At 45.0% G+C, this 18,356-nt stretch overlaps 1 protein-coding gene across 2 annotated transcripts in view; it reads left to right on the top strand.

Annotated features, from left to right (window-relative positions):
• Positions 1–18,356, top strand: part of MYO1G (myosin IG) — a 377,606-nt gene that overhangs the window by 14,789 nt on the left and 344,461 nt on the right. For both annotated transcript variants that reach the window (XM_029588199.1, XM_029588200.1), the window contains exon 2: positions 10,677–10,885. In XM_029588199.1, the coding sequence (XP_029444059.1) occupies positions 10,677–10,885 (209 nt within the window). The remainder of the gene's footprint in view (positions 1–10,676; positions 10,886–18,356) is intronic.

Raw genomic sequence — 18,356 nt, 5'->3', positions numbered from 1 at the left:
TTTTTGAAAATCTACCCGTAAGGGCCTGATTTTCAAAAGCATTTGCACACTTAAAACTGGGTTTTACACGTGTAATTCCACTTTACCCATGTAAATGTGCTTTTGAAAATTGCTACAATATAGACCTTTGAATTGTGAATAGGTTTTGCCCACGTTAAGTGCACATAACACTGGTAAATGGCTTTTGAAAATTGCTACAATAGTATGTTACATTTACATGCGTAACCCCTTTGAAAATTCACCTGTAAGACAACATTTTTTAAGTTCCTGAAACAGCAATCTTCTTAACTGAAACCAAATTCACCATGCGCGTTAACATGACACTTTCTCTTTTAACAGCAACCAGTATGATAAATTGGACTTATAGCAACAATGTGAACTTTCCAAATATTATTTAGCACCCGTGCAGTTAATTCATACAACATAAACTGCAAATTCCTCTGTTCATTCACAAAAATATTTACATGGCAAAACTCTTTATATTATTAACATATTCTGTAGGGATGTGCTTTCCTATGAAACAAAACAGGAAATTTAGTTGAACTTTCCTGTTTTGTTTCATTCTGAAAATGAAATTAAAGAAAACCAAACTAAATTGAGTTGGTTTTGTTTAAGTTTTCTCTGAAGCAGCCACCAGCCTTGGCACCAGCTTTGACCCTGGCTTCTTCCCCTTCCTGAAAAAAAAAAACCAAGCAAAAAACCCGCACTGGTGCCCAAAAATCTAATAATTGAAACGCTCTGGGCCTTCCCCCATGCCTCTCCAGAACTCTTTTACCCCATCCATAGGATCCATATTCCAAATGGAGCAGGAGCGATCCTCAGTAATTCCTGCCATGCCAGGTAGGTATTTAAAAATGATGCCAGCTGGTTCTCCATACAATAAAATCATGCTGGCCCCAGGGCCCCCCAGTGCCATTTTGAAATACTGACTTGGCAGAGCAGTGACTGGGGATCATTCCTGCCCACTTGGTCTTGTGGACCTCACAGATGGGGAATGATGGGATCGGTGGGATGGGAGAAGACCTGAAGGGGGCTTCAATTTTTAAATTTCTGGGTACCCACACTGTTGTTTTTTGGTTTTTTTTTTGAGGGGGCAGAGGGATTTTGGCTTTGCATGTTTATTTAATTTTGTATTGTTCTGCCTCGGCAGTATATTTATTTGTTTGTTTATTACACCATCACGCTGTGTCATCTTATGATTTTACACAGCTTAGACTCTCTGCAGGTTCTAGAGCTCCTTTTCCTGATTGGTTATTGTTTGACTATTTCTGAGCACCCGGTTGGATCTATTCCTGTTTTGCTCTCTCTCTCTCTCTCTCTGTTCTCTTGCCTCTTCCTATTGGTCCCTTGACCAATAGAAGCCTGGGATGGATTCATTTCCTGTTGGGTTTTCAGTTGGAAGTAGGCTCTTGGCAAACTAACATCTCTCCTGAATCCTCTACAATCTCCTAGAAGCATCGCTTTTTCACCTTATTTCGAATCCACTGCTAGATCTACTAGTCACTAGTAGCCACAACTTCTATTCAGCTTCAGTTGTCTCCATCTGATTACTGACTTTCTGTTATGTTTGCTGGCTTGTTGGATGACCCTGTGAGCTAACACATTCACCAGACTCTGCCAGGACCTTCTTCATGGTTGAACACCTCCATCGTGGCCAGCAAAGAAGGACAATGCTGGCCCTCCTAGTGTATTCATGCTCTGACACCGGGACACTTAAAGGGAAAACCACCACGGCACCCTTAGATAACGTTATCAACTTCCTACTATAAAAGGCCGCTTCAGACATCCTTATGATGACTCAGCAAACAGGTCCCTTGCTTTGTCTCCAGCCTTCAGCCTCAGCCTTGCCTCATCTTCGGCCTCAGCCTTGCCTTGTCATCAGCCTCAGCCTTGTCTCACCTCCAGCCTTCAGCCTCAGCCTTGCTTCATCTTCAGCCTCAGCCTTGCCTTGTCTTCAATCTCAGCCTTGTCTCATCTCCAGCTTCAGCCTTGCCTCATCTTCAGCCTCAGCCTTGTCTTCAATTTCAGCTTTTTCTTGTCTCTAGTCTTCAGCTTCAGTCTTGCTTCATCTTCAGGCTTTTCCACAACCAAAGTCTTGTCTTCAGCCTCATCCTCAGCCTCAGCCTTGTCTTCAGCCTCAGCTTCACCCAAGCCTTTTCTTCATCTTTGTCTTCAGCTTCATCCTGGTCTTCAGCCTCAGCCTAGTATTCGGATCTGACCATAGTTACAGACTCCAACTTTTTCTTGCCAGCCACCTGCCCTGGCTTCTGGACCATTCTGGACTTTACCTTAGTCTGGCCTGAGCAAAGACTCATTTGCCCAACGTCGGCACAGACCTTGAGGCTCTGCCCATGAGGTTGCATTAACTTGCCAAAGCAAAAGGGGTTATGTTCATGCCATTTGCAACAGTTTTCAGCGATTCATAACAGCCAATCCAGGCTGCTATCTATACAGCTATTCTTATCACAGTGAGTGTTGAACTGTTTCTTCATGCTAATAAATATTGTTTGGCATTCAAGAACTAAGTTCTCTGATGTTTGGAAATTGGGAAAATACGATTTAACTGACAAATTCAAGCAAAGGCAGATGACGTGTGAGAACAGTACATGTACAATAAAACAAAATGAAATAAACCAGAAACAAAGCTAAAAACAATGGAAAAACCCCAAAATGAAACAAAAATTGAAACGGGCTTAAACATTTAAGGGCACTCCACTAATTGGGGTAAATTTTCCAAAACTAGCATATACATGCAATCGTAGCATGTACTCACGTAATTCATATTTTATAAACTTTAAAAGTATGTGCATATATTACATTTCACGCGCACATCTACGCATGTGGTCTGGGGTGTTCCAGGGCAGGGCTGACAGCTACGCACGCATATATTTGGCAACTTCCTCATGTAGTTTTATACCTGCTAATTATCTTGCGTAAGTGATAATAAACGTGCTTATTGTGTCGTATTGGCTGGGTGGAAGGTCTGGGTGAGCTGTGGGGAGTTCAGGCCGAAGGACCAGGAAGGTCTCGATGACCCGGAGAAGGACTGGATGAACTGGTGGAGTAATTGGTAAACTGGTGTTTTCAATCACACACGCATTATTTAAAATATACTGACGAAGCACATGATTCGGCATTTGCACAAGGAAATGCTACTTTATTTTCACGTATAAAATATGCACACGTAAAGTTTTTAAATAGGTAGGAAAGATACACCTGTTCAATGCATTCTAATACTTGCTTTCAATGCACTGCATGTATTCGCACATAAGCATAGATTTGGGCATATGTTGTGAGGAAGAGATAATGCATATTTTATAATACGCACGTATGTGATACGCACAATTATAAAACACTATTGTGGACCTATGCGCAACCATATAAGCACATCTATGCTGCCGCGCACAATTGTTTGAAAGTTATCCTCATTGCCTATCAATCTAACATCTTAAAACAGGATAAAAACATATACTGCTTACCTTTAAAAAAAAAAATAAAGAAAGAACTAGAGTCCCTTCTTCCTTACACTATACCAGTTTGAGAGAATTACTGCAACACCTCTGGCCTCTGAGCTACAACAAACAAAGTCATCAGAAGGAGAAGGCCAGGGGTGGCCAACTCCAGTCATCAGGGTCACAAACAGGGGTCTGTATTTCAGGAGATTCGTAATGAATATGCATGAGATAGACCTGCATGCACTGCCTCCACTGTATGCATATACATCTCATGCATTTTCATTGAGGATATCCTGAAAACCAGACCCTTGTCTGTGGCTCTTGAGGATCGGAATTGGCCACCCTTTCCCTGGAGGCTATTGCAAACTTAAATGAATGCTTTAAGGGACCTTAACATTTAATTAACCTTTAAATATTTGTATTTAAGCTTCTCAAGTTTTTTTCCACTTAAATTTATTTAATTAATTTTGGATAAGTTAAATATCCAATATGTACTACATAATTTTACTTGCTCGTTACTCATCTCTTAAATATGTACTTTCTTATGTTATCTAGTTAACCTACTATAAGCGTTCATTGTATTTTCCTTTCTCAGTTATATGTAAACCGACATGTTGTGTCCTACGAATGCCGGTATATAAAAAGCATTAAATAAATAAATAAATAAATAAATACACAAAAAGCTTAACAAGGTTGCATTTACATCAAAATACATAGGGCGGGATTTTTAAACCTACCTGGCGCGCACAAATGTACGCCCGATTTTATAACATGCGCGCGCAGCTGTGCGCGCATGTTATAAAATCCGGGGTCGTTGCACGCAAGGGGGTGCACACTAGTGCACCTTGCGCGCGTCGAGCCCTATGGAAGCCCCGATGGCGGAGCGGCCTCGGAGGGAACTTTCCTTTCGCCTCCCCCCCACCTTCCCCTCCCACCTTCCGCCCCCTACCTTCCCCTCCCTTCCCCTCCCTAAAACCCCCCCTAACCTTTATTTCATAAGTTGTGCCTGCCTCCGGGCAGGCGTAGGTTGCGTTCGCCGGCCAAGTGCAGGCGCGCGATCCCCCGACACAGCCCCGCCCCTGCCCCGCCCCTTTCACAAAGCCCCGGGACATACGCGCGTCCCGGGCTTTGCGCGCGTCACCGGACCTATGCGTAAACCTTTTAAAATCTGCCCCATAATTTTGAAATTTGCTCCCATAATAAGCATCTGTGTCCTCCAGACAGAAGTTTTATTTTAGCCTTAATAAACTGTAGACTCAGAGTCCCTTTGTCCCCCATGTTCCTTTCTCATATAGTTGCTTTGTTGCATGTAAGGTGAATTCTCTTGAATTTCCTGTTTTCTTGGTATCTGCTAGGTATTTGAAGCAGCCATCGTGCTTTCTAGATGACTGCTCTGAAGGCAACCGACTGTGCTATATTTAAGAGAGCCTTACATTTGTGGCTTGAAAAATTAGCATTTTTCTGCTCTATGCTGCAAAAGAATTTCCTCTAGTCTGTTTGTCTGACACTTCCCTCTTACTCACCCCACAGGCTCCAGACCAGACCCTTACATGAAAGCTTTGTAAAGGTGGCTGCCAGTGCTCCCTCTAGTTTTTAATAGCTACATGTGCAAACATTTTCTTTTGCACAACTTTTTAATAAGCTAAGATCAAATCGGTGCGCTACAAACCAGTGTAATGCAAATAATATAGGGATTGCTTGTGTGCTCAACGTTTTGCCGTGTATGCGGGATTCATGACCTGTGTGCATGCGTGCACTCGCACAGTTTAGAGGGAACAGTGGCGGCCACCCAATTATTTATCTTATTGCGGGCACTAATATAGCTAAAGGGTCTCTGTGTCCTTCCCCTCAAAAAACGGGCATTTTTAAGGGTGAATTTTTGAAGACTTACGCAGGGGATGTGCATGTTAAATTCGGCATACACGCTTGTAAGTAGCCTCTGTGAAAGTGAATTTTCAGAAGAGTGGATGCATATGCGTACTGTTGCTGCCACGTGGAAAAGTAAGGCGCTTTATGGCAAATTGTAAAAGTCCTGCGAGTGCCAAATTCAGGAGACCACACACACAAGTTGGGCCGGCACGCGCTGAGCTGATTTTACAAGCCGCCCATGGCCACGTGTTTCTCCCGCTGTGTGCACAAGTAAAAAGTTTCTAAAAAGGGGTGGAGTGTGGGCATCATCTGGGTAGGGCATGGGCGTGTCGGAGCCTGGCTAAGAAACGTGGGCGCATTTACACATCCTTGTGTGCACTGGGGGTCCCCTGCCACTTAAATTTACTTCTGCTATGGATGGTGTGTAAGTATTAAAAAAATCTAGGCTAGTCAGCGGGGTTTTAAGGGTCTGGGCTAACAGGAGGGAAGGGAGACTATTAAATTAGGAGGGTTTGCAAGTTTTATCCCTTAACTGGGTGAATTAGGAATGAACTGGGAAAACTAGCTATGGCATCGGCACGCATCCCTTTTAAAATTCTCCCATTCACGCGTTAGACGTGGCGTTTGCACGCACATGCGCACGTCCATTTAAACTTGAGCGCACATATATGTGCATCCAGCCTATTTTATAACAGGCATGCATATATGTGCATATATTATAAAATGGACATGTCTCTGTACTCAAGTCGACAAACACGCACACTTGTGCGCCCGTGTGCCTGTTTAAAAGTCACCGTCTTTGCGAGCATTCTGGCACGAGGTTTGGAAGCATGCATACATTTACGCATTTTATAGAGTTCCCATGTGCATCCTCAGACACGTGTATGGGCTTTTACACCTGCTAATCAAGTCACTGACATTTATTCTGATTTCTCTTTTGTCTATAGTTTTTGGGTGGGGGGCTCTGGAGCAAGTGGTGGAGGATGTGGGTGAACTGGTGAAGGTCTGGGTCAACTGGTGGAGGTCTCAGCAAAATGCTGAGGGGAAATACACACACAAGTATTTTCATAAGCGAGACGTGCATACAACAGTCAAATTCCAAGCATAAACGGAGGGTTATTATATGCAAATATTACAATGATTTAACGCATAAAATCTATGTACATACTTCTATAAAATAGGTGTATAAACTAGGCAGATCCCTAAGCAGGCACTTTTGGAGTGGTGATATGCGTTATTTTATCAACTGTGCATCTTCTGCTGTAGAGTGTAGAAAATACAGGCATGACTTATGTATGTGCTTTATGTGCCGAGTTAGGCACACAATTGAAAATTTCTCTCTTAATGCTTGAAATGCCGGTACCTATCTAGAAGAACACCTGCATGGTTTCTGTATTTATTTATTTATTTATTTATTTACTTACTTTTATATACCGATCTTCTTGCATTGGATACAAATCAAACCGGTTTACAGTGAAACAAACAAAACTTGCCCTTGAGCAATTACATAGAACAAAAAAAAACCATCTAAAAAACTTTGAGTAACATGGTATGAGAGTAAAATAATATCATAAACAATTAGCGTAACATAGCAATAAAGATAAAAATAGGCGTTAGATTGCCTAAAACAGTTTGGGCAGGTTGCAGAAGGGGTGATTGGAACGATCCAGCAATTAGCCCATCACAACTGAAGGTCTTCAAGAACTAAAATTGTGATTCTGCTGCAACTAAACCACTAACCAACCCAGGGTAGGAGATCACGCGATGCAGTGAATGCGCCAACTGCGTGTCAGTGAAACTCAGGTCATTTCTATGCCTGGGAACTCTCTGGATTTTCCCTCAAGACACAGGGAATTTGCATCAATTGCTGGGTCTCCAGGGGAAGTACTACAAATCTCTGGGCCTCTCTTTTTACAGCTTCAGCCATTCCCCTTCCTTAGTAAGCCTGCAGGGAACAGAAGAAGAGAGGTGATTCTGGAGCAGACAGCACAGCCAGCATGTGGGGAGAAATCGGAGAGGAGCTGCAACAGACACAGCTCAGTGTGCAGCTGTGATTCCAGGACTTGGGACTCACTTAGCTGAGGATAGAATGAGGGTGCATAAGTCAGGGAGAGTAGGAACAAGAGAGTGCTGGGGTCAGGGAGAGAGGAAGGGAAAAGATGCTGGGATCATTCCCCTCCACCCCTACTGCTAATCAACAGCTATCTCAGGGTGACCACAGCTCGAAAGTTCCCAGGTATGGTGATTTTTGTTAGCCTATATCTTTAAATTTCATGCTTTTTTTTTTTTTTTTGCCAGACTTAAGCTTTTAAAACATGACTAAATCACATGTTAAAAGATAAACATCTGCTTTGTTGGTGGATCTGCCTCTAATTCTAAAAAACAGAAATACAGGAGGAAAGCATTGGGCTGAAAAGCACAAGAAGGCCCAGGTCTCAGTGCCTACATCGGGAGACAAGGAGTGGGCCACTGTTAGTCGCCCTTCGGAAACAGCTGAAATGACTCGAGAAATTGTAGCTCATTTAGCAGAAAAGAAATAGCAGGTTTGGGCGTCTCACTTGAAATCGTAGCCAACAAAGTAGCGCAAATGGTATCATGCGAGCAGGGACACACAGCCCGACTAAACAACGCTGACCAGCGCATCGGTGACTTTGAGGACTCTGACTTCAGCTCACCTAAAAGAATATAATCGTGAGATCTAATTTCCATAATTTGATTAGCAGCGGTAAAAGCATGCGCGCATGTTTGATGAAGCATTGCGCGTGCTCTGTTTGTAAAATAAGTACATGTGTGTGTGTGTGTGAACTTCCAAACCCCCAACTCAAAATGTCCTCTTTGCATGCGCATATATTTCTGCATGGCAGTGACGGGACCCGTGTACTCAGGCCCTTCTAAAGATTCTCTTACCTCGTACTGAGGCTACTTATGAGCATATATTGCTGATTTTATGCACACAATTCCCTCATAAGTCTTTGAAAATTTCCCTCTTAAAGTTGTTCTCAAAGAAAATATTATCGAGCCCCACTACCAGCACTTAGTATTTAGCCATGGTGTGAGGAGGTAAGACTGTGTCCTCCTGCTGGGCTTAGATGTTTGGGGGATTTTGTGCCAGCACTTAGTATTTAGCCGTGGTGTGAGGAGGTAAGACTGTGTACTCCTGCTAGGCTTAGATATTTGGGGGATTTTGTGCCAGCACTTAGTATTTAGCCATGGTGTGAGGCGGTAAGACTGTATCCTCCTGCTGGGCTTAGATATTTGGGGGATTTTGTGCCAGCACTTAGTATTTAGCCGTGGTGTGAGGAGATAAGACTGTGTCCTCCTCCTGGGCTTAGATATTTGGGGGATTTTGTGCCAGCACTTAGTATTTAGCCATGGTGTGAGGAGGTAAGATTGTGTCCTCCTGCTGGGCTTAGATATTTGGGGGATTTTGTGCCAGCACTTAGTATTTAGCCGTGGTGTGAGGAGGTAAGACTGTGTCCTCCTCCTGGGCTTAGATATTTGGGGGATTTTGTGCCAGCACTTAGTATTTAGCCGTGGTGTGAGGAGATAAGACTGTGTCCTCCTGCTGGGCTTAGATATTTGGGGGATTTTGTGCCAGCACTTAGTATTTAGCCGTGGTGTGAGGAGGTAAGACTGTGTCCTCCTCCTGGGCTTAGATATTTGGGGGATTTTGTGCCAGCACTTAGTATTTAGCCGTGGTGTGAGGAGATAAGACTGTGTCCTCCTGCTGGGCTTAGATATTTGGGGGATTTTGTGCCAGCACTTAGTATTTAGCCGTGGTGTGAGGAGGAAAGACTGTGTCCTCCTACTGGGCTTAGATATTTGGGGGATTTTGTGCCAGCACTTAGTATTTAGCCGTGGTGTGAGGAGGTAAGTCTGTGTCCTCCTCCTGGGCTTAGATATTTGGGGGATTTTGTGCCAGCACTTAGTATTTAGCCGTGGTGTGAGGAGATAAGACTGTGTCCTCCTGCTGGGCTTAGATATTTGGGGGATTTTGTGCCAGCACTTAGTATTTAGCCGTGGTGTGAGGAGATAAGACTGTGTCCTCCTGCTGGGCTTAGATATTTGGGGGATTTTGTGCCAGCACTTAGTATTTAGCCATGGTGTGAGGAGGAAAGACTGTGTCCTCCTGCTGGGCTTAGATATTTGGGGGATTTTGTGCCAGCACTTAGTATTTAGCCGTGGTGTGAGGAGGAAAGACTGTGTCCTCCTGCTGGGCTTAGATATTTGGGGGATTTTGTGCCAGCACTATGTATTTCTTTTTAGGTAGGGAAGGGGGATGGCAGGTTTGGTGCAATCACATTTGTTTTTTTGTATGAAGAATGGAAGGGGGGATCGGTGGGGGTTAAGGGTAGCTGTGCTTGCTTCTTGTATGAAGAAGGGATGGGGGATCAGGAGGGGCTGATTTGGGACAGCAGCTCGTGGTTTTCTAAATGCAGGGAGGTAGAAGAGGACTAATGACTTTTTTTTTTTTTTTTTTTAAACTTAACCAGTTAGCGTTGATTTTCAGAGCCCACTGGCTAGGTTTGTAAGTCTAGATTTGGGTGACTTTTAAACTGAAAACCTGGCTGTTAGTTTCGGGGGGATTGCCCGCGCATTTTCCAAGCGCTATTACCTCTTACAGTGTAAGGGGTAATAGGAGTGCGTCGGAAACGCACATCCAAAAGGGTGTTAAACAGTGCACTCAGCCGAGCGCACCCTACTGTCTCAGCCTGTTAGATTGAAAGTCCTCTGGGGCTATTACTGGCATCAGTAGCACGGGATCTACTTAGTGTTTGGGTACTTGCCAGATACTTGTAGACTGGATTGGCCACTGTTGGAAACAGGATGCTGGGCTGACCCAGTATGGGCTGACCCAGTATGGCATTTTCTTAAGTCCTTAAAATTCTCTTAAAGAATAAGATAACCAATCCATCTGAAATTATCTCTAAACTCTAAAGAGTAACTGGGGGCTATATGAACAAACCTGAGGCATTTATTGAGAGTGGTGCAATTGACCAAGATATGCACTTTCTGGCTTTCTTTTAGTTCCTGGGTTGTTATATAGCTATTTTGATTAATAGATGTTTCAAATATTGCAAATTTGTAATGAGAACTACCTGTGCTTTCAGACACTAACCAGCTTTGCTTCTTTTCTGTAAATGCCGTTAGTGTCTGAATAAATAAGGAAGCAACAAAAAAAACCAGCAGAGGCTAAGGCTGGTTGCTTTCATTGGCCACAATGCCTCCTACTTAGAATGAACTTTGATGTGACACTGGGAGATCTCAAGGAGAATGGCTATCCCGATCCAGCAATTAGCCCCATCGCAGTTCATAGCTCTGAGAACTGATGGTATGTTTGAATTGGTGCAGGTTCGAGAAAGGAAGGATTTACACTTACATCGGGGAGGTGGTGGTCTCCGTGAATCCCTACAGACTGATGGATCTGTACGGGAAAGACATGATCGAGCACTATCAGGGCAGAGAGCTGTACGAAAGGCCTCCACATCTCTATGCCATAGCGGATGCTGCATACAAGGCTATGAAGCGCAGAGCCAAGGACACCTGCATCGTAATATCAGGTAACCCTAAGGAGCTTGAGGCCTTCAAGTCTCCCCTACTTTTTATTCAATTTGTTTTAGCTCATTATTGTAGTCTGGCATTTTTAACACCTGGGCCTTGTCGCAGATGGCTGCCTAGGCTCTGCACGACCTGCTGACAGTTATCTGAAACACATTGCTCATGGCCAACCAATTGCAGTAAAAACAACTTTATTCCATGCATCAGTGTTCACTTCATACTTGTAACATTCAGTTCCTGGACTACCCAGTAAGATATTTTGGTAATTCCCTGCAGGTCAGCCCAATTCCCCATGGCTGTGTAGAACCTACTTCCCAATTGTACTCTTGCAGATTCAATAATCCCTAACCGAATGCTGTGGGCATCTCTGTATCAGGATAGGTTGGAGTTCCATGCAGGTCAGCCCAATTCCCATGGCTTTGTAGAACCTACTTCCCAATTGTACTTCTGCACATTCAAAATTCTTAACCACTGATTGCAGATATCTCTGCTTCTGGCTCTAGGTGAGCCATCTCGTTTGGCTCCCCACCCGCCCCGTGTCTCTGTCTGTCTCTCTCTCTCTCATAAGGGACACACTGATCCTCATCTTAGCTGAGTTTACCAATCTGTAATACAGCTTTCTGTGGCTGCTGTCCTGATCCTATTTAATTATCTGCCAAAAAGTCTCCAAACTACATTTCCCAGCACCCCTGTGCTTCCTGTGCCTTCTGGCTTTCCAGTCCCACAGCTAACTCTAGTTCACTTTTTCCTTTCTGTTTTAAGGCAGTGTGTTGTGTCCCCCCCCCCCCCCCCCCCCCCCCCCACCACCCCCCCCCGGGAACTCCTTTTCGAGCTCCATCCAGCTTCAGGACAATTTGTCTGTCTCTTCAGGCTGCTTCTGCCTGTGTGAAACCCCTGCTTCATCACTGTATTCATCTATAGCTGGAAAATCTCCAGTAAAAATTCAGGAAGTCTATCAGCCCATTTCTGGCAGATCTGGGCGGATCTGGTGTAAGCTCTGCTCCGCGGTTTCCATCTTCTTCTCAGAAAAGAGCGTAAGAATATGTCATTTCGCTGTGGAGTCTGGTTGTGGAAGCTGCGATCTGTTGGGTTATTTTCTGTCCTGCAGTGGCATTGCAACAGCGTGCCAGCTCCCGGTGAATGCTCCAGCCACTTTCACTTTTAGCAAGTTACCATTTACCCAGAATGAAAGATCACTTCCCCCAAGCTTCACTGAAGGAAAACAGCACCAGAAATACCTTAGAAAACAAGTATTTTAACAAAAGCCCACTGAAAACTTAAAATATACACATTAAAAAAAACCCCAACAACTTTTATATAGAAAAATGATCGGAGCTTTAGCACAAACATAGAAACATAGAAAATGACGGCAGAAAAGGACCAAACGGTCCATCCAGTCTGCCCAGCAAGCTTACTGCTTGCTGCAACATACAAGTCACCCCCTTACTTAGTTTCTCAGACTGTCAAAGTCAGGGCCCTTGTTGGTTGCTGCCTGAGTCCAATTCCCTGTTACCTCTTGCCTGTGAAGCAGAGAGCAGTGTTGGAGATGCATCCCATGCTTATTTGTTTTCCCCCCATTGCTTATTTGTTTTCCCAGACTGTAAAATCCAATGCCCTTGTTGGTTGCTGTCTGAATCTAATTCCCCTTTTCCTCCTTTCCCCCTGCCGTAAAAGCAGAGAGCAATGATGGAGTTGCATCAACCGTATGAAGGCTTATTGGTTAAGGGTAGTAACTGCCACACCAGCAAGTTACCCCCATGCACTCTTTTCTTTATTCCCATCCTCTAGCCTTTAGGGATCCACAATGTTTATCCCATGCCCCTTTGAAATCTTTCACAGTTCTTGTCTTCACCACCTCCTCTGGAAGGGCATTCCAGGCATCCACCACCCTCTCCATGAAGAAATATTTCCTGATGTTGGTTCTGAGTCATCGTCCCTGGAGTTTCATTACGTGACCTTTCCAACGGAAAAGGTTTGTCAATTGTGCATCATTAAAACCTTTCAGGTATCTGAAGGTCTGTATCATGTCCCCCCTGCACCTCCTCTCCTCCAGGGTATCCATATTTAGGTCCTTCAACCTCTCCTCATAAGTCATTTGATGGAGACCCTCCCCCCCCACCAACATGTTTGTCACCCTTCTCTGGACCACCTCCATCCTGTCTCTGTCCCTTTTGAGATACGGTCTCCAGAACTGAATACAATACTCCAGGTGAGGCCTCACCAAGGACCTGTACAAGGAGATTATCACCTTTTACTTACTGGTTATTCCTCTCTCTATGTACCACAGCATTTTTCTAGCTTTAGCTATTGCCTTGTCACATTGCTTCACCAACTTCACACTGCTAGACACTATCACCCCAAGGTCCCTCTCTTGCTCCGTGCACAACAACCCTTCACTTCCCCAACATGTACAGCTCTTTGGATTACCTCACCCCCAGATGCACGACTCTGCACTTCTTGGCATTGAATCCCAGCTGCCATATCTTTGACCACTGTTCAAGCTTCCTTAAATCACGTCTCATTTTCTCTACTCCTTATGGCGTGTCCACTGTGTTACAGATCTTAGTATCATCCGCAAAAAGACAAACTTTACCTTCTATTCCTTCCACAATGTCACTCTCAAAGATATTGAACAGGACCGGTCCCAACACTGATCCTTGCGGCACACCAAAACATCCACGTGAGGATTCATTCCGAAGACTATTCAACAACAATAAAATGTCCTTCACTACCACACAGGGGCGGTTCTATAATGAGGCAGAGTGAGGCGGCCGCTTCAGGTAGCAAGATTTTGAGGCGGCAGAATTGCCCCGAAACCTTCCTGCCACAGCCGCATCAGCCATACCTGGGAAATCTTTGAATTTGGTCTGGAGTCTCCGGAATTCTAAAGGAATTGCCGGGTTTCTGGGTTAGCAGCAAAAAGCTCCGGGCACTGGCAAACTGAGGAGGGGGGGGGGGTGGGCTTTATTTTCCCATCCCATTTGTCGGCCGAACTGAAGAAGGCACACGGCCGCCGGCAATTTTCCCTAATCTGTGCTCGTGTGCTGCTGCGCACAGCTCATCGTCCTCCCCGCGCTCCCCAGGCGCAATAAGACCAGCGGGGCTGCGGAAGGGGAGAAGAGGCCCGTGGCCACCGGGAGGTACCATTCACCCGGCAGCCCAATTGAAAGAGGCCCCGGCCGCCGAGGCATCCTGTCCCGTCCAGTGGGTGAAATGGAGGAGGATTCTTGGCCACAGGGGGATCACATTCTGCCAGGCAGCCCAATTAAAAGAGGCCCCGGCTGCTGAGGGGGGGGGGGGTCCTGTCCCCCCCGGCGGGCGAAATGGAGAAGGCACCACAGTTGCAGGGGGATCGCATCCTGCCCAGCGGCCCAGCTAAAGGATGCCCCATGTTGGAAGGGGATCAGTCCAGCACGTGTGTGTAAGCGTGTGTGTCTGAGATAGAGGAAGTGTGTGCCTGTGCTTGAGAGAGAGGAAACACGTGTATATGTGTGCTTGACAGAGAGGGAGCCAGTGTGAGTGTCTATATGTGTGCAGGAGTGAGTGGGAGCCAGCACATCTGTATAACTGATAGAGAGGGAACCAGTATGTGTGTACCTACTAGATAAATGAAGCTTGACCGACGTGCTGCAAATGCGCAGTAGAGAGCAACTCTACCGCGCATGCGCGGGCAGCACGTCGGTCAGAGCTTGCCTGTAACAAAAATGGCACGGCGAGGAGCAGTAGCGGCGGGGGGGGGGGGGGCGCGCGAGGGAGGGAGGGAGGGACCTCTGGCGCGGCGAGGAGCAGTAGCGGCGGCACGCGCGAGGGAGGGAGGGACCTCCCCCGGAGATCTTCCGTCTGCGCCATCCGAAGGGGTTGTGAATGAGCTGAGAGGGGGAGTGTCTGAGGGGAGGGAGGAGTGAGGGGGGGGGGGAGGGAGACTAGAGGGAGAATGAGGGGAGGGGGGAGGGAGACTAGAGGGTGAGGGAGAATGAGGGGAGGGGGAGAATGAGGGATAAGGAAATGGACCGAAAAAAAAAAGGTAATGTAGCCCATTATGGGCTTAACGGCTAGTGTGTATATATGAGAAGGGTGTTTGTGTGTGTGTGAATATATGTGTGAGTATGAGAGGGTGGGTGTGTGTATGTGTATATATGAGAGGCTGTGTGCGTGTGTGTATATATATGAGAGGGTGTGTGTGTGTGTGTGGTATGTGTATACATAAAAGGGTGAGTGTATGTGTATGAATGTATGTGTGTGTATGAGAGGGTGTGTATGTGTATATGTGAGTGTTTTTACTGTGTGTATATGTGTGTGTCTATAAAGAAGTGTGCCTGCGCACATGTGTATGCATGTTTGAGAGTACTTGTATATATATATGTGTGAGAGGTTAAAGTTTGTGCACCCTCCTCCAATCTATGACAATCTCAGGAGGTCTGGAAATTTAAAGTTCCCAGGTATGGAGAGTGGGAGATTTTTTTTTTTAATCCTTGCTAGTTTTAATTATTGGATGTGATGTATCTTCTATTTTGAAGTATTTTATTAGTATTTGGTAATATTTTAAACATTTTTATATGTGTTTTTAATTGGCTGAATTTATCATCAGATTTGACATTCTTTTTATTTGTATGTTTAATATTTTGTATTTCTTGATTGTTTTTGCATTGCTTACTGAGTTTGGCATTGTGTGATTTCCAGTTCAGTTTTTGTTTGCATGTTTCAGTTTATATTTTATGATCTCTTTATTCTGTATTTGGTGAGAGTCTATCTGTATTCTGCTTGAGTGACTGAGGCTTTGGGTATTCTGCTAGCGTGTAGTTTCTGTGTAGGGATTTACAACAACCTGGCTTCAATCTGTTTTCCTAATAGGGGGTGTATTGGTGTTTATGGCCTGATTATAATACTTGCAGTATGGCTTTTTCATAGGTTGATTGCTGGCAGTTATGATATGGAAAGCTTACTATATTGGAATTGTAGTTCAGTTTATTCCTGGCTTTCTGTGGGCCAAGTCCACAGCCAGTGCACTTTACCATAGGCCTAATACCATATGGGATCCAGTAAACCACCTTGATTACTATGAGAAAGGTAGTTTATTAAGTCTATTAAAATATTATTATTGAAAGTGTGTTATTTTGCAGTGATTGCCTTTATAATATATATGTTGCTGTAAGTGATATTTTTATGTCAGAAGATTGTACTTTGAATGTCTATTTTCCATATGCAATCTGCCTTTTTAAGTTGGAGAAGTTAATAAATTTTAAATGGAAAAGAATGCATAAGTTTTAATTGTGTGGGGAGGGTAGGGAAGGGGGAATGAAAGGCTGTAAGGTTTGCCTAAGGCATCTAATACCCTCGTATCAGCCATAAGAGAGAATGTGTCACACACACACAGACTCTCACCATTCACCAACCTCTCACACCCCCAGGGGGCAGATCCTGGAGAAAGGTGGGAGGCAGGCAATAGGGAATGGAGGAGACCTATTTCTAGACCTAGGACAGTGATGGCCAACCTTTTGAGCTCAGTGTGTCAAAATTCATAAAAAAACTGAGCATAACTCGGGTGGTGTGTCACTTCTAGAAAAATCCATAATTTTGTGATATTTGTAGCTCTAATCAACAAAGTTATAATTTTAATATATATACTGTATTTATTAATAAAGCAAAAACAAATAATTCTTTACCTTACCTGCTTAGTGACTTTTTTGTTGCTGAATTTCATTGGCTAAATCTTCAATTGAAGGTTGGTATTTCGTACACTTCAAGTCCAAGCAAGCGTTACAAACTTCATCTGTCAGTCGGTTTCTTTTATTGGCTCCCATTCATGTTCACAACACTCCCTCCCCATCTCCCAGGCATGCACACATTCATTCTCACACACACAGACCCCCAGGCAGGCACCCATGCATTCACACACATACACCCCCAGGCAGAGTCCCATTCATACACATTCACACACTAAAGGTAGACCCCCCCTCTCTTTCTTTTGCCAGCAACCTCAGAACCTCTCTCATTCCTCTGCTGCCACTGTCACTGATGCCGTGTGGCTATTGCGGAGGTGCCGATTGCTGCTACTGACACTGAAGTCCATTCTGCTGCCTCCTCTGTGCAGGCCCCGTGGGCTTCCACTTTCTCCATGCTGATCTCGTACATTGTGAGATCCGTTGAGAAAGTGCTATTCTTGCACATTCCCAAAGAGTACATGTGCCAGTCACTAAAAAGTACATTTTTTTTTTTTTGCCTTTGCTGTCTGATCTTAGTTTTCTAATTGGTTTGTCACAGGCTTTTTTTTCACCTTCCCTTTCTTATTTTTTTGCCAATTCCTTTTATATTGTCTTTTTTTCTGTTTCTTTTTTCTCCATCTTCTTCCCTCAAACACACAGTCAGGTTCTCATTCTCACATGCATTTCTCTTTCTCACACACACAGGCTCTCACTGGCACATGCTCTCTCTCATACAATCATTCATACACACAGGCTCTCACTGGCACATGCTCTCTCTCATACAATCATTCATACACATAGGTTCTCACTGACACATGCTCTCTCTCATACAATCATTCATACACACAGGCTCTCACTGGCACATGCTCTCTCATACAATCATTCATATACACAGGCTCTCACTGGCACATGCTCTCTCTCATACAATCATTCATATACACAGGCTCTCACTGGCACATGCTCTCTCTCATACAATCATTCATATACACAGGCTCTCACTGGCACATGCTCTCTCTCATACAATCATTCATACACACAGGCTCTCACTGGCACATGCTCTCTCATACAATCATTCATATACACAGGCTCTCACTGGCACATGCTCTCTCATACAATCATTCATATACACAGGCTCTCACTGGCACATGCTCTCTCTCATACAATCATTCATATACACAGGCTCTCACTGGCACATCTCTCTCATACAATCATTCATATACACAGGCTCTCACTGGCACATGCTCTCTCTCATACAATCATTCATACACACAGGCTCTCACTGGCACATGCTCTCTCATACAATCATTCATATACACAGGCTCTCACTGGCACATGCTCTCTCTCTCTCTCTCTCACACACACACACACACACACACACACAGGCTCTCACATGCTGTCTCTGCAAACATTCAGGTCCTTTCTCTCAACTCACCTCATACACGCACTCTACGGGCCCTCAGCCTCTCTCTCACCTCTGGGCCTCCTCTTCGCGGGTCGCCGCAGGATGGGCTCTGCAGTGGCCCTGATCTTCTCGGGCCGCGGCAGCCCTTGGGACTTGGGATTCGCAGCGACCCGCGGCGGCTCCTCCTCTTCTGCACGCGCTGATTCGCTTCCTCCTTCCTGCCCACGCGGCTCCGGCAACGTTTACTTCCGGGGCCGCACAGGCAGGAAGGAGGAGCATCAGCGCGTTGTCTTGAGCCTCATCGCTGCGACGCATGAGCCTCCCTGCGCCCGGGGGCATTGGTGGAGGGTAGGGGGAAACTAAAAAACA

The sequence above is a fragment of the Rhinatrema bivittatum genome, chromosome 2 (genome assembly GCF_901001135.1).
Source record: "Rhinatrema bivittatum chromosome 2, aRhiBiv1.1, whole genome shotgun sequence".
NCBI lineage: Eukaryota > Metazoa > Chordata > Amphibia > Gymnophiona > Rhinatrematidae > Rhinatrema > Rhinatrema bivittatum.
This window is presented reverse-complemented; position numbering and strand designations above follow the sequence as displayed.